The 22,607-nt window shown below is 48.8% G+C and overlaps 3 protein-coding genes across 5 annotated transcripts in view; 1 reads left to right on the plus strand and 2 right to left on the minus strand.

Annotated features, from left to right (window-relative positions):
- Positions 1 to 22,607, minus strand: part of LOC144132307 (uncharacterized) — a 327,162-nt gene that overhangs the window by 125,223 nt on the left and 179,332 nt on the right. The window lies entirely within an intron of this gene.
- Positions 14,814 to 18,659, plus strand: LOC144112685 (uncharacterized). The gene is made up of 4 exons (XM_077645508.1): positions 14,814 to 14,969; positions 15,590 to 15,766; positions 15,948 to 16,137; positions 16,379 to 18,659. Exons 2-4 carry the CDS (start codon positions 15,591 to 15,593, stop codon positions 17,429 to 17,431), a joined length of 1,419 nt encoding a protein of 472 aa, XP_077501634.1. The 5' UTR covers positions 14,814 to 14,969; position 15,590; the 3' UTR covers positions 17,432 to 18,659.
- On the minus strand, positions 17,468 to 19,945 carry LOC144112686 (uncharacterized). 3 transcript variants are annotated; one of them, XM_077645510.1, is made up of 6 exons: positions 19,644 to 19,945; positions 19,070 to 19,274; positions 18,468 to 18,864; positions 18,246 to 18,379; positions 18,124 to 18,188; positions 17,470 to 17,918 (listed from the first exon to the last, which is right to left on the minus strand). In XM_077645510.1, the coding sequence occupies exons 1-6, from the start codon at positions 19,836 to 19,838 to the stop codon at positions 17,616 to 17,618; spliced, it is 1,299 nt and encodes a 432-aa protein (XP_077501636.1). In that variant the 5' UTR covers positions 19,839 to 19,945; the 3' UTR covers positions 17,470 to 17,615. The 3 variants fall into 3 exon arrangements, with proteins under 3 accessions (XP_077501637.1, XP_077501635.1, XP_077501636.1); XM_077645511.1 differs by having other exon boundaries at positions 17,468 to 17,918; positions 18,124 to 18,379; positions 19,070 to 19,233; XM_077645509.1 differs by having other exon boundaries at positions 17,469 to 17,918; positions 18,124 to 18,379.

Consider the following 22,607-nt stretch of genomic DNA (forward strand, 5'->3'; position numbering starts at 1 on the left):
GGCTCCCGCGGTCATCTCTGTGCCACAGCTACATATAAGTAAAACACGCTTATGGTGGCAAAGCACTTTAGTTTTCTCAGCAAATCGCACTTCGTGGTCGTCTTCTGTTTCTTGAGGGAAAAGAAACAAATAACCACACATCACATATTGCAACACCATACATTTTAGCATTTTTGTCATCGATCGAAAGAGCCGAGTAATACAGAGCTCAACAAGTTGTCTTCAATTTCGTTCCGTGCTGTCCTTGCAAGTTTGCTCGGCAGGCACGTAGCCTTCACTGCATTTGTTAAAACTTTTCTGCGCACTTAAATCAACTGCACAGTAGCTTGATTTCAGAAGCCGCGTTAAAAACAATAACACGGCGTGGAATCGGCTGCTTTCGTGCAAACATGAAGGAAAAAAATTGGCTGTGGTTTAGCTCTGGTTCAACCTGGTCTAATTGCGAAACCTTGCTTAGATTTCGCCTTAGAACTTAAATGTTCCGAAGCAGTAGAGCAACTAGATTCAGATATACACTGTTCGTTGGTAACTTCCATGGCGAGACTGATCAACCAAAGCGTAGCGCACCGCTATATATCCCAGTGAAGCCGCCAAGGAGCGAGCGCAAGGCGAGGAGACCGTCATATCAACGGAGAGACCACCTGCTAGGCGCGGCGCCGGCTCGGGGGCCACGGCACACGCTGCGGCGGGGAGCAAGCTGACGTCACGCGTCGTCATAGCAATGGAGAGAGCTGACGTCACAGTACCTGCCAAGCGCAGCGCCGGCTCTGGGGGGGGGGGGGGGGGGGGGGAGCACGGCATACGCGACGGGCGGTTAGACCTGGCGTAGTATTGCTTTGGCAATAAAAAACTATCCTCTATGCGTGCGAAGCGGCTTGACGTTTTACCGCTATCAGCGCTTCCCCGCGGGAGCAAAAGTTACTACCAAATTTAATTGCACAGCCTCGAAATCTTTGTTTTAATATTTTTCAACATTAAACACGCTGTTTTGGCAAACTAAAATATTAGTTATTTTGATCACTGCATATTTCTTAATATGCAAAAATTTAGCAGACGGTCCCTCACCATGCAAATAAATTATGAAGGGAAATAAATGGTTTCGGGGCGCCACCCTGCTGTACTTGGCTGATTCCTCGTCGCGTCAAGCAGTGACGTTTCATCGGTTCGTCATTTTGACATCCCTGTCAATAACTTTTGACAGAATTTTTGACAGTTACGTAATACTGCCCCTGGTTGATGGATTAGTCCATTGTATATATTTTTGCACGAATTTAGGGAATCTGTACAGTGGCGTTTGGGTTAGTAACTAGCGCTAGCGCAATGGCTGGCTCCTCTGCGTGAGCGGGGTTGGACGTGCGCAGCTGATCAGCTTGCCCTCGGCGTTCGTTATGGCAATAGTCATCCGCCCTTGGATTGGACAGGCTGCATCCACGTAGAGCGTGTCCCTTTGGCTATCCCATTTCTTGCGCAGGCTCTCGGCTCTGGCGTTTCTTCGCTCCGCGTTAAATGTTGGAAGCATATTTCTGGCTATTTGATGGACATATATAGATATTGCGGATGAATAGAAGTTCCCTCCTTTGGTCGACCATGTACACAGTACTGTGAGGTGTATCTTTCTCAGAAGTGTCTGGCCTGTTCGAGTGAAGGCCAGGCGATGGAGCTGTGACAGTCTGCGCCTCCCAGATTTCTTGGGAGAGAGTTGTGGATGCCGAGAGACATGATGCGCAATGCTGATGCTGTCTGTGGGAGACCAAGTGCCGTGATTAGTGATTTCAGCTTTGCTATTTCTGACTGGATAAAGGGGATGTAGGCAGCCCCGTACATTGCTTGTGAGACGACAAAATCTTGCACCTGGCGAATTGTGTCCCTCTCCTTTATGCCCTGGTGCTTGTTGCAGATGCAGCTGGGCATCCTGGTTATCTGCTGCGTAGTAGTTGTGAGCTTTTTGACCCCAGCTATGCCCCAGGAAAGGCGGTCGCATGTATTCTATTCGCTAGGTAAAGAATTCATTAGCGCTTTATTGGGTTCTCTGTCGAACAGAGAAATCGCGCTGCATTCAAGTGACGTCTTTTTTCGTGAGACAACATGGCTGTAAATTTGGAGCTGTTTCATGTTGCTGACGTACCATCTGTACTGAAAAAAATGGCAGTTGATATTTGCGTAGTCAGGCCAAATACGAATACGTGCCTTTGGGGCCGCGTTCTTGCTTCTGCTTCAGTGGAGTGGCTCAGAGGTATTTTCGGTCTTGGTAGGGCCTCTGCGCTTTTTGTCCCAGGCTGCTTGAAAATTTTACCACTAATTTCAGGCCGCTGATGAAGCCAGAAAAAAGAAGGGCGCCACGCGAGGTCATGACTGCACCGGCACAGCTTCAAACACAGCGGCAAAAATGACGGAAGTTCGTTACTCATAGCGATCACTATCATCACCGGCACCAATGACACTGGTTGAAAAATATTGACCAACACTAATATCGTCTCTGTATCTTGGATTTGAAACTTCAACATGCATCTACCGCGGCTACAACTGTAGAGTTTAACCGACATTAAATATAAATATTATAACAGGTCTTTCAAAAGTTAGCGCAATGTTGTGTACATGTAACGCAGATGCCTCATTTGCCTGATTACTGTTCTCGTTGGTCATTTTTTTTTTGGCTAAGGGTGATATTCCTATGTCATCATCATTATGATAAGTAAATAGCAACTGGACAAACTTCTCTGTAAAGTACGTACATCTAGCACAAATGCGTAGCGCTGTGGCTACCTCTGCCATATCGTTCTCTAACTGCTGGCCACAGCTTCCGCCGTGGCCCGTGGACTACGACCGGCGCGGCCGACGGATGCGCTTCGTGCAAAGAAACGGTGACCGTGAATGATCTGATCGGCGGCAGCAACAATCCGTTGAGAGATAACCAACACTCCGTTCAGACTCACTCCCAAATCCGGGTTCACTCAAGGCTCACCCGCCTTGTCATCCTTCGGCACGGAAGTTGTGTCGTTCCCGGGTCTCGTCAATATCAACACGGGGTGAGGACGTCGCCTCAACTTTGCGTCTTGCTTCTCGCAGCCCCAGGCGACTTGTGCACGGCGTCTTTTTTTTCCTTGTAGCTCCATGAGCGGAGGTCGCGCTAGTTGCTCCGCTAGCTAGGACCGGGCATTCTTAGCGGAGGCTAACTCGCCTCAGCTCGGGAAACTGCGATCAGCAAGTGACCCGTACGAAGACGTTTCTTTTTTTTCACCCTCCTCACACGTGTTCTTTCGCGAGAAATAACACCTCGTTCTGGGTGCATCTCCGAAGAAGTTAGGAGCGCCACTTGCCGTAGACCGGCGCAGTGTTTCCTCAACTTTCGCAACCGCTTGCGTAACATAGGCTCGATTGACGGAAGACCCTGAAAATCAACTAATCGACTAATCATCTAAGCGAAGCCGAGCACCTGTTGATCACGGTTAATAGACAGGTGCCTCGTGTCGACTGCATAGTTCTGAAGGGACGAGGCGGTTGTGTCACGCAGTTGCGGCCTGAGGCTTCAGGCTGACACCAAGTGCACCGGCAGTGAACCGCTTGCCTGTTTGCCCGTATAAATATAGAAAAAAAAACTTCAAACAGCTGTACAATGCAAAAATGGAAAGTTTTCTGAGCATCGCCGCTGTGATGACGGCTGAAATCCTGCGGCAAATGATTACGAGAATCTTTGTAAAAGGAAGCAGTAAGTCAGCTTACAGCCGACGTTGTGGGCTGAGAGTTAAGAGCGTCTTGTTTTCCTATATGCGTCCTTTCTTGTTTCTAGGGGAAGCGTTGCATTGATAATTATAATAATAATTGGTTTTGAGGAAAGGAATTGGCGCAGTATCTGTCTCATATCGTTGGACACCTGAACCGCGCCGTAAGAAAAGGGATAAAGCAGGGAGTGAATGAAGAAAGGAAGGAAGAGGTGCCGTAGTGGTGTGCTCCGGAATAAGTTGCATTGCCAATGCTGCCATCTCGTGTTTACGTTTTGTTTTACGTAAGACGAAGATTTACGTCGTATTACGCTATGCATATTTATGCTTGTGGTGTCACGTTGTTCACTGATGAAAAACACATGGCACGTAGTTTGGCCTCTTAATTTATTTAGCCAGTTAAATCATTTTTTAAATGGTCTTGACAGATGGTCTGTCTAGAAAGTACAAAATGATAGCTACGATATGATAAAATGCAGTGTAATGTATAGTGCGGTGATTTTACTCTGCAGAGAGAGAGAAAAACTATTGGAGAGGTAGTCGGGGCACGCCCCTGGGTCTCCGCACGACCCCACTGCACTCAAGTGTTTATGTCCCTAAGGTCCTGTTAGATGTGGGGCTCCAACCCCATACCAGGCCACCGGTGTTGGGAGGATTGCGCTTCGATCCCACTACTGCCACCAGTTAGGTGTGGGGCTTCTGTCCCGTAGCAGGAAACCGGTGTTGGGGGATTACGCTCTGATCCCACCGCTGCCACCAGTTGTTAGATGCGGGCCCCTGGTTCGCCTGTGCCGTCTCTCGCCAAGATCGTTGTCCCCGGGTTCCGGATCGGGAGACTGCTGTTGTGGGGTGACGAAGAGATGAGAGGGTCTTCGAGGTGGAGAAGAGACTGAAAGGGTTTATTTACATTTTTTGACATAGTTCGAAAGAGTGAATCGGGAGCTGCCTGATCGCACGCCAGATCGCTGCTTAAATAGGGTCCGCTGTCCCCAGGTTCCTAGTTGGGGAATTTAGTTCATTAAAAATGCGTCGAATCACTGTGATGTAGATCACGTGTCCAGTCTTTAGGGTCCGCCTTCCAGGACGCCCCCAACAACGCACTCTTGCCACTTCTGACAGATTAGGGTCCGCGCTGTCCAGGCAACAGTGATGAATAGCCCGAAGGGGGTCCCATGGCAGCGTCGAAGGTCAGTCACCTGCACTCCACAGCGGTAGCGTGGGAACTAAAGGTTGCCACTGCAGTTTGCAGAAGGTTCCACGTATAGAGAAAAGCACTTAGTCTGAGACGAGGTTGTTTTCGAAGCACGAGGATTCCGGCGTCGTTGGCTTAGTCAAGCACGGCCGCATTTGCCACGGCTCATTTGCAGCCCGGCGCCGCTCGTCAGCTCCCCCGCCGTCCCCTCGGGGAGAAAGACGTCGCTATGTCCCGGGTGGGTCCGGCGTTGAGAATAACGACAGGTTTCCCAAAGCCGTTCTGAGGCAGCGGACGGCCGTTTCACCCCGTAAACAGCAAAGGGGGTGGGGGGGAGGTTGCTTGTAGACGCCGCCACCTGCATTCGTGGCGCCGCAACCACGTCGACGGCCCTTTGAAGCCTCTGTCGATCGATGACTCCCAGTGGCTTGAATATTCGTGGCATGTTGGCGTCTCCAAACGTAACAGCTCCTCCGCGGCCAGGACAATCTCGATCGGCCAGTGGACACAATCACTGGTCGAGGAGAGATGACTTGAGTTGTAGCGTGGGAGGCCCTTCTTCATCTTGTCTGCAAGCACAAAGCGGAGTCCTAAACCTCGGACAACGGAGGCATTAGTCGAAACCAGCCACTCAACATGGCGCCACTCCCCAGGCAGTGCACGAAATTCACCCGAGAGCCGCCAGGCTGTTATGCAAAACGACTGCATTGTCGACAGGAACGTAAGCACAAACTTTTGTAGCTGACAGCAATAATCTCGGCTACTATGAACAGCTTCCATGTCTGCCAAATTTGCTGCCAAGGCCCGATTCGCCGTACACGACTTGAAGAGGGGCGGAAAATTTGGAAGCAAAACGAATAAACAAACAACTAGCACCTCAATTTTGCCCGAATTTAGGGTCAAGAGAGCGTCCGCGTCTCATCTGATGTCGCCAAAGACAGACTGCTAAGTTGTACAATACGCGGTGGTGTGTCAAAGCCTACAAATTCTTGATTAGAAACTCTATTCCTTATCACTCAAAGGTCTGATACCCTTATACCACCAGGATAACGATAGATTGCTTAAAATTTGGCTTACGCTCAAATTAATGCACTGGCTCTTTTCAAAGAAGCTTGACGCTCGAGTCTAATAACCAACTGTTAGAGTTGAACTCACAAAGACGCGACTGCGCATCGCAATCCATACTCCTTCCCGTACTGGCGAGAGACTAAACTCAATGAGTCAGTGATGCGCCTCGTCGCCATCACTTGTACAGAAAGCTGCTACAGCTGTTCTCCGCAGAAGTCTGTAGCCTCACTTCGTTCGCTTAATCTTTGAATACCAAAACTGGCTAGCTAACCTAGCGCCGCTAAACACAAGTACTCAAATGGGCACAAATTTCCGTGCTTTCTTTGCCTTCGCCTGACATTAGCAACACTGCCGTTATGTAGCGAAAAGCACTTGGTATCTCGACCAAGTCTTACATGTCTGAATGTACTAAATATATAAAAGCAAACCTGTGCGAAATTTTCAAACGCAAAAAAGACTTGCTAGCTCTCAGCGGTTCTACCTACGCAAAGAGCTCATCGTCTGTTCAGGAACTGTTTTCGCTGCACTCCTGTGAGTGCCTTTATCACTTGGTAGCATCTCACATTAACACACGTCCTTTCTAACCCAATCGCACAATTACCTTTATTTAAGTGTTAAGAAAACTGTAACACTTGATCAAATCCACATTTTTAATCTAAAACAAAGTAGCATTTCCTTCCTCGATTTTACACGCACACAACCGAAAGAGGAATATTAATAAAAAAGCAGCTACTTCGAATGGCTACGCGGGGTGAAACATGGCTCACCACCCCTGCGTCGAAAGGATTAGACTCTCAGCCGTGCCCGCCGGGATCGCGCTTTGACTGATTGTACGACTGTAAACTCGTGACAAAGGGCGACTGAAAAAAAGACATTCCTGATCGCTACTGTCATCTCCACAGCCCCTCGGCAAGCTCAGAAGGCCCCGGTAGCCTATGCAGTGCCGATAACCGATTCCGGGCGACGGACAGCGACCGGAGCGAGAAGCTGCTTTCTGTTCTCGCCCCAAGCAAGCCCGCCTACCCTTTCGCCCTGCGCGCTTCCTCGAATAGAGTGCGGAAAGTGCAGGACGCATCCTTCTCCAGAGCGCGCGCTGAACATGCCTGCGTGCGCGGTCTCTGTTGCTCGACCCCTGCGCTCGCATGCGCCGGGTGTCCCGCGATCTAGCGCCTCTTGATCTTTCGGGTAGATTTCCTTTCTTCCTTACCGCCTTACTATTAGGTCGGGAGTGTCTGTGTCTTCCCGCTGGCCGATGCCCTTTGAAAAGCCTCACCCCTGTTCTGCTATGTGGACGCGCTCTTCCATTTCCATTACTGCGGTCGCCTTTAGAAGCACCTGCGCGTGCCCTCTTACCAGTAACTGTAGCTGCAAGATTACAAGGTCCAATGCGGGAAGGGTTTTCTTTTCCTTCTGCCGCATTTTCATGTATGCTAACATTAGCACCTGTCTGTGCAGCTAAGTTTAGGGCTTGACATTTCAACCGCTTTTTCTTGGTCCTTGCCCTATACCTTTTTTTACGCCTAGACACTTCTGTTTGCGCCTCCTGACCACAACTAGATTCACGTAGTTTTTCTGCTTGGAGACCATTATCCAATTGCAAACTGGCCGCTTTGCCTTCGCAGGTGAGTGTCAGCTCCACACTGCTGTCAGACGGACCTTCCGCTGCCCCCGAGTTGGGCAGTTCGCTTTCCTGAAGGCAGTCCTCCACCGACCGCTTATCGGCCTGAGCGCTTATCCCTGAAACGCCCTGCTCGCCTGCAATGGAGCTTTCCTCCTCTGTCTCCCCGTGGCTTTCGATACAGCGTTTCAACATTACAGCTCCGCAATCTTCATGATGGTGGTGCGCTGTTACACAATACTGTTTTACGTCGTCACGTCTGTCCAACTGAAACGATCCGGCCTGACTCGCTCTCTCTGGAGTCTTGGCTCTCGAGATCTCATCTTCCAGTTTCTTTATCTCATACGCGAGCTGTAACCTTCTGAGCTCACGTTCCTTCTTCTCGGCCGCTAGCCGTTGGCGCTCATTTTCGTCTTTCTTTCGGTCATTTTCCTCTTTCTTTCGGTCATTTTCCTCTTGCTTTCGCTCATCTTTTTTCTTTCGCTCTGCATTGAAGAGTTCCCACGTATCAATAATTATTACTTCCTCGGCGGTTTCCAAGAGCAATTTGCAAATGTCCGAGTTTTTTTATCTTAACCCCTACGTCTACACCCAACTCTTCGCACAATGACAGCAAATCTGTCCTTGGCAACTTCATTAGATCCATGTTTGCTGCTCTGAGCCTTGACTTTGGTGAACAACTGTTGACGTGAGCTACACACACTTCTCTCACTGAACAACTTCCCTCGATTCCGAGCAGTTCAAAGTATTAACCCAAACATTTGAAGCCTGGCGAATCTCAAGCAAAGTTCAAGCACTCACCCACGGAAGCAACACCACGCCGCATGGTCGATCCCACCGCTGCCACCAGTTGTTAGATGTGGGGCTCCAACCCCATAGCAGGCCACCGGTGTGGGGGGGATTGCGCTTCGATCCCACCGCTGCCACCAGTTGTTAGGTGGGGGGCTCCAACCCCATAGCAGGCCACCGGTGTTGGGGGGATTGCGCTTCGATCCCACCGCTGCCACCAGTTGTTAGATGTGGGGCTCCAACCCCATAGCAGGCCACCGGTGTTCGGGGGATTGCGCTTCGATCCCACCGCTGCCACCAGTTGTTAGGTGTGGGGCTTCAACCCCATAGCAGGCCACCGGTGTTGGGGGGATTGCGCTTCGATCCCACGGCTGCCACCAGTTGTTAGATGTGGGGCTCCAACCCCATAGCAAGCCACCGGTGTTGAGGGGATTGCGCTTCGATCCCACCGCTGCCACCAGTTGTTAGATGTGGGGCTCCAACCCCATAGCAGGCCACCGGTGTTGGGAGGATTGCGCTTCGTCCCACCGCTGCCTCCAGTTGTTAAATGTGGGGCTCCAACCCCATAGCAGGCCACCGGTGTTGGGTGGATTGCGCTTCGATCCCACCGCTGCCACCAGTTGTTAGGTGTGGGGCTCCAACCCCTTAGCAGGCCACCGGTGTTGGGGGGATTGCGCTTCGATCCCACCGCGGCCACCAGTTGTTAGGTGTGGGGCTCCAACCCCATAGCAAGCCACCGGTGTTGGGGGGATTGCGCTTCGATCCCACCGCTGCCACCAGTTGTTAGATGTGGGGCTCCAACCCCATAGCAGGCCACCGGTGTTGGGGGGATTGCGCTTCGATCCCACCGCTGCCACCAGTTGTTAGATGTGGGGCTCCAACCCCATAGCAGGCCACCCGTGTTGGGTAGATTGCGCTTCGATCCCACCGCTGCCACCAGTTGTTAGGTGTGGGGCTCCAACCCCATAGCAGGCCACCGGTGTTGGGGGGATTGCACTTCGATCCCACCGCTGCCACCAGTTGTTAGATGTGGGGCTCCAACCCCATAGCAGGCCACCGGTGTTGGGGGGATTGCGCTTCGATCCCACCGCTGCCACCAGTTGTTAGATGTGGGGCTCCAACCCCATTGCAGGCCACCGGTGTTGGGGGGGATAGCGCTTCGATCCCACCGCTGCCACCAGTTGTTAGATGTGGGGCTCCAACCCTATAGCAGGCCACCGGTGTTGGGGGGATTGCGCTCTGATCCCACCGCTGCCACCAGTTGTTAGATGCGGGCCCCTGGTTCGCCTGTGCCGTCTCTCGCTAAGGTCGGTGTCCCCGGGTTCCGTATCGGGAGACTGCTGTTGTTGGGTGACGAAGAGATGAGAGGGTCTTCGAGGTGAAGAAGAGACTGAAAGGGTTTATTTACATTTTTACATAGTTCGAAAGAGTGAATCGGGAGCTGCCTGATCACACGCCAGATCGCTGCTTAAATAGGGTCCGCTGTCCCCAGGTCCCTAGTTGGGGAATTTAGTTCACTAAAAATGCGTCGAATCACTGTGATGTAGATCACGTGTCCAGTCTTTAGGGTCCGCCTTCCAGGACGCCCCCAACAACACACTCTTGCCACTTCTGGCAGATTAGGGTCCGAGCTGTCCAGGCAATAGTGATGAATAGCCCGAAGGGGGTCCCATGGCAGCGTCGAAGGTCAGTCACCTGCACTCCACAGCGGTAGCGTGAGAACTAAAGGTTGCCACTGCAGTTTGCAGAAGGTTCCACGTATAGGGAAAAGCACTTAGTCTGAGACGAGGTTGTTTTCGAAGCACGAGGATTCCGGCGTCATTGGCTTAGTCAAGCACGGCCGCATTTGCCACGGCTCATTTGCAGCCCGGCGCCGCTCGCCATCTCCCCCGCCGTCCCCTCCGGGAGAAAGACGTCGCTATGTCCCGGGTGGGTCCGGCGTTGAGAATAACGACAGGTTTCCCAAAGCCGTTCTGAGGCAGCGGACGGCCGTTTCACCCCGTAAACAGCAAAGGGGGTGGGGGGGAGGTTGCTTGTAGACGCCGCCACCTGCATTCGTGGCGCCGCAAACACGTCGACGGCCCTTTGAAGCCTCTGTCGGTCGATGACTCCCAGTGGCTTGAATATTCGTGGCATGTTGGCATCTCCAAACGTAACAGTTCATGAAACTGGCAGCCCGGCCGGTGGCGATTGTCTGCACGGCCGAGTCCTCTGTGCGCAGCAGGGTCTCGCAGAGACAGACTGTTTGTGTGATCACTGTGGCATGACCTACACTCTGCTGAATTATTAAGGTGTTCTGCTACAGCTGCCTTGCAGGTTGTGCCGTGCCCTGGTACGTGCCAGCTGGCAGTGACATACAGTAATTGGAGCAAGCCCGGTGATGGGAAATTTTTGTATCTCGCACGTACGTTATGCAGAGTATAAATGTGACTGCATTCTCACTGCAGTGTTTCTTCGTTGGTGATGAGAATTTAAGGTAGTGAATTTTCATGCTTGGTTCAGGTTATTTTCATGTAATCTTTGGTGGAGTTGATGTCTACTCTAAAAGCAATTATGTTTTTGCAATTACATCTTGAGCGCTATTATTATTACTATTACTAATAACTGGTTTTTGTGGAAAGGAAAATGGCGCAGTATCTGTCTCATATATCGTTGGACACCTGAACCGCGCCGTAAGGGAAGGGATAAGGAAGGGAGTGAAAGAAGAAAGAAAGGAGGTGCCGTAGTGGAGGGCTCCGGAATAATTTCGAGCACCTGGGGATCTTTAACGTGCACTGACATCGCACAGCACACGAGCGCCTTAGCATTTTTCCTCCATAAAAACGCAGCCGCCGCGGTCGGGATCGAACCCGAAAACTCCGGATCAGTAGTCGAGCGCCATAACCACTGAGCCACCACGGCGTACTATTTCTGCTGAACTTCGATTTTGTGAAAGCTCACGCAATCCTAGAGCGTTCCTCTATACTCATGTGGAAAACACCAGATCAATAAAACGGTCTGGAAGATGAGGACAGACACAGCAACTCCATAGATGTATAAGCTGGACTGCAGTCGTCAGTATAGGGAAATTTCATTGAATTTCAGTCCTTCGTTATGCATTTTAATGCATATGTATGTCAAAAATTGCAAATATATTTCCAAGTAGCATCCACAACGTGCTATATTGTTTGGTAGTGTCAATTTGTTAGTTGAAAATTGTATGTAACGCAATTTTAATTGTAATGATATTCAATGTAATAATAATAACTTTTCAGTGTAACAAGTGTTTAAAAACAGTTTGTGCATGTTGCTTTAAAAGCAAGAATTGCAACTCTGTTTTAAACTTGCAGCCAGAAAAAGCTTGTCCCGTTGCTATAAGATCTCCACCACGAGACCTTATTTTGCCACATGGCCACGCAAGTGTTGCAAGTTTGCAGCTACCTGATTTGTTATATGTTAGCTCTGCACTAATAGTATAAGTAACGTCCCTGGTTATCAATGTTACATGAAGCTAGTACTTGTGCGTCTACATTGAAAGGCTAAAGGTGGCATCCAGTTACGGTGAGGATTATTGGCTGGTGTGCCAAGTTAAAGGAGTGTTGTACACCGTTTGCTAACCACACGTGTCCAAATTTCAGGTCTGCTCAACGCCAACGTTATTTTCTTGTTTTATTTCTACGCTCCTGTCAATTCTCTTGCTGGAAGGCCTCGGCTTGTATTGAGCTGAAAACACTGCCGCAACCATGTGTTTTTCTACAATGATATTGAAGTGTTCAGGCCTATGCGCATTCCCTGCACATTTCATTGGAGAATACCTCGGACATACAGGACACTGCATTAGTGAAAGGCTGCGGGAACGTTATCGCAATTTCCAGGAGATTAGGGCCTCCAGGAATCTTCCAGACCATTGCGAAAGCTATGTCAGTATGCCACAATTTGAACAAAGTGGCATGCTGTCTAGAGCGAAGAAAAAGAAACATAGCAGAGCTATCTGGGAGGCATTTCATATCACTGATAACAAATATAGGAACATGAAAACAGCCCTTTTATCACACTCACGGGGCTTGCGATCAGATTCATGAAAGGATTTATCTCAAGATTAAAGTGTAAGCAGTGGACACGTTTGCAAGATACTAAGCGGGGCGACTTTGCCAATATGAGTGGCATGCGTTACTAAAAAAAAAATCAGTTTATAGTCGGGGCTCTCTCCTGGTGTGCAGTATTTGAGTGTTCCCAATATCTTTTGAGATCAGTTTCCAGTAATAGACATCTCCCGGCCTACGTCACCAGCGCACGTGTTTCTGGCCCGATAGGCAAAATATGCGCTGTGCCGAGGAGGCTCTTATCGGGAGAAGAAAGGCTACGAGGCGTCTCGAATCGATGAACAAAGCCGCCGGGGGGCGGGGGGGGGGGGCGGCGGCGTTTTTATAGAGGAAAAACGCTAAGGCGCCCGTGTGCTGTACGATGTCAGTGCACGTTAAAGATCCCCAGGTGGTCGAAATTATTCCGGAGCCCTCCACTACGGCCCCTCTTTCTTCCTTTCTTCTTTCACACCCTCCTTTATCCTTTCCCTTACGGCGCGGTTGAGGTGTCCAACGACATATGAGACAGATACTTCTCCATTTCCTTTCCCCCAAAACCAATTATTTTTATTTATTCTAGAGGCCCGTGTACTGGGCGATGTCAGTTCAGGTTAAAGAACCCCAGGTGATCGAAATTTCCGGAGTCAATCACTACGGCGTTCCTCACAGCCTCTGTCCCTTTGGGACGTTAAACCCCCACAGACAATAGAACCAATTGCTGGGCGATTTCTTCCTATCAAAAACAAAAAATAGCATTGGTTCAACTACTGCAAAACCTGGTTAGAGAGCGAAAGCTGTGGTGTATCGGGCAACTAGACGCTGCTTGGAATCTGTAACGTTGAGTGCGTTCCGCACACTGGAGAGGCCGCATACCGCCACTACCTATACGGCGTGGCGACGCCGGCCACACACCGTATTCTTCCCACAGCCACCTCTCGACCGAACGGTTACTCGATCTGTCGTGGATCCCTCGGCATGCCTCGATCCTCGGTAATGAGCGCGTTCATGTGCTGGCTCGAGAACTCTCCTCCCGGACCCCGGATGATCAGCACCCAACCCGGCGGAAGAGGCCCCATCGGTCCTTTATAGATACCATCAAATCACCGCATTCTATAAACTCAGCCGCATGACATTACCACCACCCCACAGTACTTTGTCGTCCTTGTCCAGCGCCACATGGTGTCAATTACAGACGGGCTGCTTTATTTCACCCTAACGTCTCTCACGCTTTCACCCCACCTTTCCTCCTCGTTGTAACACCTGTGGCGTGCCCAGATCCACACTTTTCCACTACCTTTGGGAATGTCCTTCCCCACAGGCAGTACCCCCATCCCCAATCCCACTCATTCTTCCTGGGAGGCTGCTTTACGGCCCGCTCAGCCCGCCGGCCAAAAATGGCTGGTGGATCCGGCCTTATGTGAGGCACAAGCACGTGGACTCCTGGACCAGTAGGAGACCACTCTGGAAGATTTGTTCGGAATGTTCGGCTACCCCGCCTCCGACCATAGAATCAACTTCCAAGAAACCCGCATCCTCGGAACCGAAACAAATTACCACAAAAGGCTCCTTCTGGAATCCTGGCATATCCAAACCACCCCGAACAATATCAACCCCACAAAAGGAAACGCGCCCCCAATATATACCCAGGGAATTCGCTCTTCAACTCAGCGAAAAAAATGTCGGCATTCACCCCCTCCCTGCAGTGTGCCAGCGTGACTAACAACTATGGTATTCTTACACCGTGCTAACAACCTAAACCCCCTCCCCCGCGCCTTTCGCGTCACAGCTGTCGTTCCTTTGACCACCCCTCCCTCTCAGCTTCATACTTTAAAAAACGCTAGCTACTGCCCTCAGTAACCCCTGATGAAGGAGCCGAGTCAGCTTTGAAACGTTGGGGTTAAAATTAAATTTTTGGTTGGAGATGTGCAGTTAATTATAAGTCTTCATTCCCAACCAGACAGGAAAATCTGTCAAACTGTGTAGTTTTTAAACTTGCATTTCCACCTTTTTGTTCTTATTTTATTAGGTTTTGTTAATATGCTTCACCTATTGTCCAACTAATAAAGACGACCTAACGCTCAAAAATGAAATTTATTTTTCAAAGCGGAAAACCAATAAAAAACCAATCGGTAATCTCCAAAACTGTAGCGAAGTCCGTCTTCAAAACCCCCGTTAAAGATGATCACAACCATAGGCTCCGTACAGTCAAGTTTGGTCACGATCCTTGCGCCACCTAGCGCCGCTCCAGCGAGTCTGTGGGCCGGCTGAATGGAAGCACCGCCGCCGTGCTCAGCTGCACCGCCTGCACGCACTTTCAGTCGCGTTGCAACGATGGCAAGCAGTAGTAGTGGCGGTGGCCTCGGCAAAAAAAATGCGAAAATAAAAAGCAGTTGTCGGTATTGCTGCGTGAAGGATTGCCATAGCCGCGAAGGACAGTTTGGCATTAAGCTGTACAGATTTCCAGGTAGGCCGTACGAAAGAGATCGACGAAAGAAGTGGATCACGGCAGTGCGGAGAATCAAGTAAGTTCTTTGTCGCATTTAACACCAGTCTTAGCGTCTTTTCAACATAGTACGTTTAGGAGTTTCATACCGCGAGTGGTAATTTTAAATGTGAACGCCTCGCCGCGCTCCGGGGCGGTGAAGTTTGCGGAAATTTTGTTCGAACCTCGTGCATATGTACCTACGCATACGTGTCATTCTCATCGCGGATATATCGCCGCACTTAACTTTCTATGGCGTATGTCCGCGCTGCATTTCTTCGATTGTACTTCTTTAGTCGCGCCTACGTACAAACTTCCTCACATGTGTGTACATACTGCACTTGCCTAGGAACGTTCGTACGGCGCACCGGGTTGGGTACGGAAGAAGTTATCGTGCATGCACATTCGCTAGGAGTGCGGTTGGCTCATGTGTCAAAGCTATTTTGGGCCCTGCAAATGGCGAAAAGTGTGGCAAACATGATAGAGCGTGCCGGTAGAACTTTTATGCGGTGTACGCAGACCACTTCTCCGTAGTGTAAACATCTTGTGTTCTGTAAAATTGCAGGCCAATTAGGGAAACATTATGCATGTATTGTCTGCCTCCGCCCTCTGTGGGTTGAGGATTTTGTGGTGTAAACAATGCTGTGTCGTCTTTTTCAGCATGGCCGACGGTTCCGAGTGGGTGCCGAATGAGAGGACAAGAATATGCTCTAAGCATTTCGTCAACGGAGAGAAGAGTACGATCGCATCGCATCCAGGGTACTACCCAACCATATTCCCGGATGCATACAGGGTCAGCCACGTCGATGCGACTAAGCAGCTTGCACGATATGAAAGGTATGAAATGTCTTTTAGCACTGTGAACCACCTATAAGAATTCAATATTTGAACTACTGTGTGCAATTCTAAGTTCAATTAGTCTGCAGAATTTGAATGCAGCTGGTAATTTTCATTATGTAACGTTCAGAAGAAGGACCACAAGGAGAATATGAATTTTCGAATGTTTCATATGCTTCAGGTTGCATAGGAGGAGGAGGGCTAGGGCATCGTCTGCCTCAGTAATTCCAAAGCAGGCATCTGCCACTGTTAGCGAAAAAGACACGGCATCAAGCACTGAAGAAGACACCTCTGAAACGGATCCCCTGAATCAAGAGCCATCCAACCTGGAGGTACTTTGCATGGCTGTTGACGCAGCACAAAAAGACGAGGTAAGCAACCGGGATGGGCATGGAAGAATGACGCTGCCATTCTTTATTTTGATGCAAAGCCGTCTCTGTGTACATGTTACATGCAGAGTTTAAGTGTGAAATTTCAGCAGCTTACTGCCTGCTCTCGTTACTGTGAATTAAAGTGTTTAACCTCTAATTTATGTATATGCATCTCACTGCAGTGCAGGTGACATAGCTGTACAGTTTTATGACTGATACCTGTTTTTTCTTTTCTACGCAGTCTTGCCAAACCGACGACATTGCAAGATGTTCCGGCACATTTTCGGTGTTCCTGTGTTCGGCACGAGGCAATGAGGCGTGCACTCAAGTCAACCACAAAATTGTTCGCGACGCGGAAGTACAGTGCAAGCCTGCAGTGGTTTCCCGCCAGTCTGGTAGAGACAGCAGGACAGCTTGCTTCACAGGATACGACAGTGTCCAAGCATGTGCAGCTGCCATGAAGGATCTGTGCGGTGTGTCCCCCGACATATATGCCCTCCTGCTTAGCATAATGCCCCGTTCTGCTGAGCGAACTTGTGATGTGCCAATAACCGATAGGCTTGTGCTGTTTTTGATGAAGCTTAAACTTGGGATCACTTACTCATCTCTTGCAGTGCTTTTCTGCGTGTCCAGGAACACAGTCTCTCGTCATTTTAAGAGTGTTCTTAAAACACTTAGCATTGCCACGCAGAAGTGGATATATCGCCCTCCTGATCATGTCATTAGACAGACAATGCCAAATTGCTTTAAAGTTCACTACCAGGACTGCTCGATGATAATTGATTGTACAGAAGTCCGTATAGAACAACCGTACACTGTACAGCAACAGCGTGTGCTGTATTCACATTACAAAGGAGGATATACTCTGAAATTCCTCGTTGGAATCACGCCATGTGGTGCAGTCTGCTTCTGCTCAAAGGCATACGGAGGCAGGTGTTCAGATTCCTTTATTACAGTGGATTCTGGGTTTCTAGACCTAGTGCAACCAGGCGATGTTGTGATGGCCGATAAGGGGTTTCCGGGTATAAAGGCAGGCCTTGAAGAGGTACGGGCTGTATTAGTGATGCCCCCATTTTTGCATGGTCAGGACCAATTTTCTGGAAGTGAGGTGCATGAGACGTACCAAATTGCACAGGTGCGAATTCATGTGGAAAGAATTATCCAGCGCATAAAGATGTTCAACATCCTCAACACACGCATACCCACAGAGCTGATTGCAGTGATGAGCGACGTATTTCATGTCTGCTGCGTCTTGGCAAATCTCCAGCCGCCTATTATAAGCTCCGAACAGTGAGGTTTGAAGTGCTGCGCCATCTACAATCAGCAGACCTACGCTATATTCTCATTTCCACACATCTTTTTATTCAAACGAAAGGTTGATCACACTCTCGTGGACTTGACAAGGGCGGGGAGCAGCCACATAAAGTAAAAGTCCTCCAGTGCTCGCACAGCTGAACATAGGAAGTCATCGTCTTTCTCTACAATGATGGTGATGCTTTGTTGTTCAGAATAAACAAAAAAAAACATTCATTGAGATTACACACATACATTAACAGTTGCACCTGTGTGTAGTATCGGTGACTTGCAAGTAGCGTCAATTTGCCATTCTTGTACTTAATGTACGGCACAAATGTAATTTCCTGGTCTACATCAATTATGTCTCTGTTCCGTCTTGAAAACGGGCACTTTATCTCTAAAAGGCAAACACCCTTTGCCGTTTCAAAGAGCCCGTCAGGGCTTCCGCAAAGCCACGGCTGGGCTGTATGGACCACAAGTCCAGTCTGGAAAAAGAAATAATATTTTTCTGAAGCAAATGAAAATAGAAAAAGTACTTTTCTGAAGCGTATGTCCCACAAGTACACAATACAAATAATGCAAATGCAGACATAAAAGTGCAATGGTCATGTGCAAATATGAAAGCAATGAGGCTACCAAATGTGAAATCACAAATTTTTAAGTCAAGCAGGTTGTACACATGTAGCTTACCTCTAACACATCTGCACAAACTTTCTCCTCAAAGTTCTTGCGTGCCACTGGCTCCATTTTCATGCCTGAAAAGTAACTTTCAGTCAGCCCAACGTGCGATGTTGTGATATTGGAAAACGTACCATATGATGTGGCCTCAGAGCAAAACCCTCGACGATGCAGAATTGTCTTCAAGAGGTCTTGAGGAGGCTTCCTTGTTCTCAGTATCATGTGTGCTTGCGAACAAGTTATTCTTAATCTTCTTTCTCTGTGCCACCTGTTATAAATTTTAACAGGATAATTAGGAGATACGTTACGTTGCAACTCTCCAAGATGACATATGAACAAGGAGGTGAAGCACCTACCTGTGATTATTAGCCTGCCCCTTTGTCAGTGCACATAGGTGCAGAGCACTTAAGCATTTTATGTTCTTGGCGTAGTACGCTGCCACTTCTGCTGGCATTTCTTCTTCGTACTCCTTTTTTTTAATTAATATTTTTGGAAACTTTGCTGTTACCATTAAAGAGTGCAGAGCCTTTTTTGGTTCTTGCAAAAGACTCCTGAGTTTTTCTATTTCTTCTTCAAGTAATACTTTATCTATGATATCTTGCAAGACTGTCTTGCATGCACTTTCATCATTTTCATTTTGTGCTTTCAGAATTCTAGACATTGGACATTGAATGTCAGGGAAGTGCTTTATCAGAAAGCTTGGGTCCAATGGTTTGGGAGGCTCTCCACCACCAACATGTGGGTGCTTGTTAGCTGTAAGAAAATATGCAGGTGCATTAGCTGAAATAAAGCTGGGGCATGCTTTGTGGAAACAGACTGAAAAGCACAAGCATTATTGTCTTCTACCACTGCGTAACAAGCAATAAGTTTCTGAACTAATGCCGAAATGTCGGGCAATACATAATAAAAATAGGTACATTTAACTTCCATTACTTCAGCAGTGAAATGCAATGCTTACCTCCAAGAAGTTCTTCAATCGACGCTTTATCGTCCACACGGGCCTTTTTCGATGGTCTTCCCCACCTCTGCCTCTCAGATGTGCAGGAGATGTCGTCGTGCATGTTGACATGCAGCGCGACAGCCGCGCAGTGTTTGCAAGACCCTGCAGCGCCGTACCTGCAACTGCAAAGTCCAGCTTGCAGTTCGCGGTCATTCTTGTTTATCTGCGGTGAACACAATGTAAATGCAACAGTAGACACAAACTATGACCGCCAAACCAGCCACCCAACAACAAGAGAACGTTCGCACGTGATGCCCGCATATTATGATTAATTACGTTCCCACCGCGCAATACATTTACAAACCCTCCTAAGAGACTTGAAAAACTCCACTATGCAAGGCAATCATATTCCTGAGAAGCGATGTTGCTCATTCGTGCACATGATAATGTCGCTGAAACAAGCCTCACGGAGATTTGAAAAGCGGTTCGCGAATCCACATGCTACGAACGATACAAAACGTGCACCGCCGACAGCGGGGTCCGTATTCAGCAGTGGCTGTTGCCACGTTAAAAATGCCACAACTTTACTCACGTGCAAAGAAACGTCGTAAACTTGTTTCCCTTGTTGAGAGCGGCACTTCGCCCGCACGTTGACGCCGTCAACTTCCGTCACAAAGGAAACGTGTCCAGCGTCGTACAACTTCTTCCCGCTCGTCAGAGAGGCTGGATGAAAATATTCTTCTGTACCCTTAATGGGCCTAAACCCCGCTAAAACCACCTGGGACATAGCAGAGGATCGTGCCGACCGTGGATGTAACACGAAAGCGGACGCTGGCCGTGCACACGAAGGCGAAAAGAGCAAGTGGGCAGCTTGCGCCCTGCCGCCCCCGCCGGCTCAGTAATGCGGAATCTGCCACGGCGGCGCTGAGCGCGGCGCTGCTCCGTAGCGCCCTCTGACCAGTGTACGGAGCAGGCTGTCGTCTTGGCGGCGATTTCGAGCGCTCGGTGCCTCAGAGATGGCTGTTTCAATTTGCGGTCACGGAGGCCGCACAATCTCGCTACAGGTTGCGAGCATTCGTCAAGAGGTGGCGCCCTCTCATCGCGCCAGTGCCTCTAGCTGGCGTCGACTCTTATTGGCTTGTTCTCACTGGCGTCGTTTTTTTTTTCGTTTGCGATTAGGTTGCCGCTTTGTCCTATTAGTTGTGACCTGTGGTTCGCGTACTGGTTGACCGGCGAGTTGGAGTGCGTGATTTGGAATGACCAGTACGATCAACGTACACGTTTGACATACGAAATGATTTTAATAGTGTGTGTTTGGTGCTCTTCATAGCGTTTTTAAACCTAGTATTCGATTGTAACGCGGGGGGGGGGGGGGGGTGACATTTCCTTTCTACTATCAGTAAAAAAACTCGCGTTACATTCGAGTAAATACGGTATTTGAAGTAGATAAGTGCGCAATGTGTTCATGTACACACAAATACACTACCAGTGCTGGTGCAGCTATTTAAAGTTCTTGAAAAATTTTTGAAGCAGAAAAATATCCATTTTGGAGCACCTTTTTATCAGAACTACAAACCTGTATCAACCTGGGAGCAGCTTGTCGGAATAAAGGAGTCACAAAGAAGAGTTTGTACCTAACGAGATAAGGTTCAGCCATGTGTAGCTAGGAAGAAAAGAAACAAGATAGGAGTTAATAAAAAATAGTGACAAATCATTTTATTAGTGCTGACACTGCCTCTCACACAAGTTCTGCGAAGCGTGCTTGACTAAAATTCTGAAGAACACGTTCACTGGAACTTTTTTTTTCATGCTGGCTTTAGTATCCCAACGGTTCTTAGAATTTTTTACAAATTCATCAGGCTAGCGAAGTGAATCAGCAATGACGAAATTCCCACCTTCCAACAAAGCATGACCTCGTTGGACCTGCTCCAAGGTTTTGTCCTTCAACCCAGAAGATACTTCAGCCCTCTTCAGGGTTGACAGACATGACGCAACCTTTTGATGCAACCAACATGATGCGCGAACATGGAGGAAGGAAGACTGGGGAGAGGACCTCGCTATGAGAGCTTTACGCCATAAAGTGGGCTGGAAGTCACGCGCTTTTGCAAGAACTATTGCCGCAGCCAATAGTTTTTATAGGCGCAGCATCGTTGTCTGCTACAATGCCTGCTGCAAGCGCGATGAGATGACGGCCAAGTAGGAAGGGAGCAGGGGGGAGCTGGCTTTAAAAAAATGTGACGTAACACTCTCTCCTGAGTTCTTTCCCATACCTGCCAACCTCAAGGCTTTTAATTAGTAAAACCTTCGCGATGAAGGGGGGGGGGGGGGAAGGGTGCAGCCAAGCCAGCACACAATTTTTTTAATGTTGCGGCCAGTACAAGACGCGATAGCGCTGGAGCTTTTTCACATATGGCGTGGCACGTGAAGACACGCAGAAACAGCGAACTGCACTTGACGAGCTTGGAATTTCGGTGGGCTGAAAGAACGCAATTATATCACGCAGACTGAATCGAGGGCAGCGTGCATTTGTTTTAGAGCATTGCCGCAGTGACAATTAAGACGTTTTAGATAAATAAACAAGCAAAAAATGTCCGTGACAACGCAATCATTGTTCTGCACAGCGGGTAGCTTGGCTGACTGACTGATAAACGCATTCGATAGCCGCCGCCGCTTCAGGCTGGCGACGAATAATAATAATAATAATAATTGGTTTTTGGGGAAAGGAAATGACGCAGTATCTGTCTCATATATCGTTGGACACCTGAACCGCGCTGTAAAGGAAGGGATAAAGGAGGGAGTGCGAAAACGAAACTATGCGGCCAGACTATCGGCCTACCACAAGAGGCCTGCTGATATTCAAAACACCTGCAGCTGCGTGCATGTCGAAGGGGCACTGATAGCAATGTGACATGCAGTTCAGTCTTGGGGACAAATATCTGGGCGATCGGTTCAGCATGTCATCGCTTGATACGGCACCACTTTGGGAGCCGTTCGAATTGACTGATGCCAGCTCCTGGGCGTCCGAATAAACGAGCTCCCGACGCCATAGTCTTAGACATTAGGCGGGACAGTGGCAGCAGTTCAGGTTATCTTAATTAACCATGGTTGAGGAGCAGGAATAAACATTTATTTAGTTGGGTTGAATTAACGATGGTTTACTGTGAAATGTTCCAGCTGCTGCTCCTAATTTCACAGATAGTATACATATCCCTCTCTCGTGACGGTGCAAGGTTACCACCGGCAACGGTGTTTTTTTGCAGAATCATAAATTGCTAATAAAATTTATTTCCCGCAAAATTTTAAGCTAGATTCGTAAAATAGTAAGGCGGGTCAAAATTCATACATTTTACAGAAAAATCGGAAGAGTTGGCAGGTATGCTTTCCTTCCTCCATGTGCGCAAATCAACTGGCCGCTACAATCTACCACGAGTGAGCCCACCAGCGCCCTACACTGTCAACTGCAGAAATGTTTAGTATGTTGCCAACTGAAAGCCTGAATGGTTCCAAAAATAATTGTTTCCTTGCACCTTTAACGTGCACTGACATCGCACAGCAC

This window comes from Amblyomma americanum, chromosome 1 (genome assembly GCF_052857255.1).
Source record: "Amblyomma americanum isolate KBUSLIRL-KWMA chromosome 1, ASM5285725v1, whole genome shotgun sequence".
Taxonomy (NCBI): domain Eukaryota; kingdom Metazoa; phylum Arthropoda; class Arachnida; order Ixodida; family Ixodidae; genus Amblyomma; species Amblyomma americanum.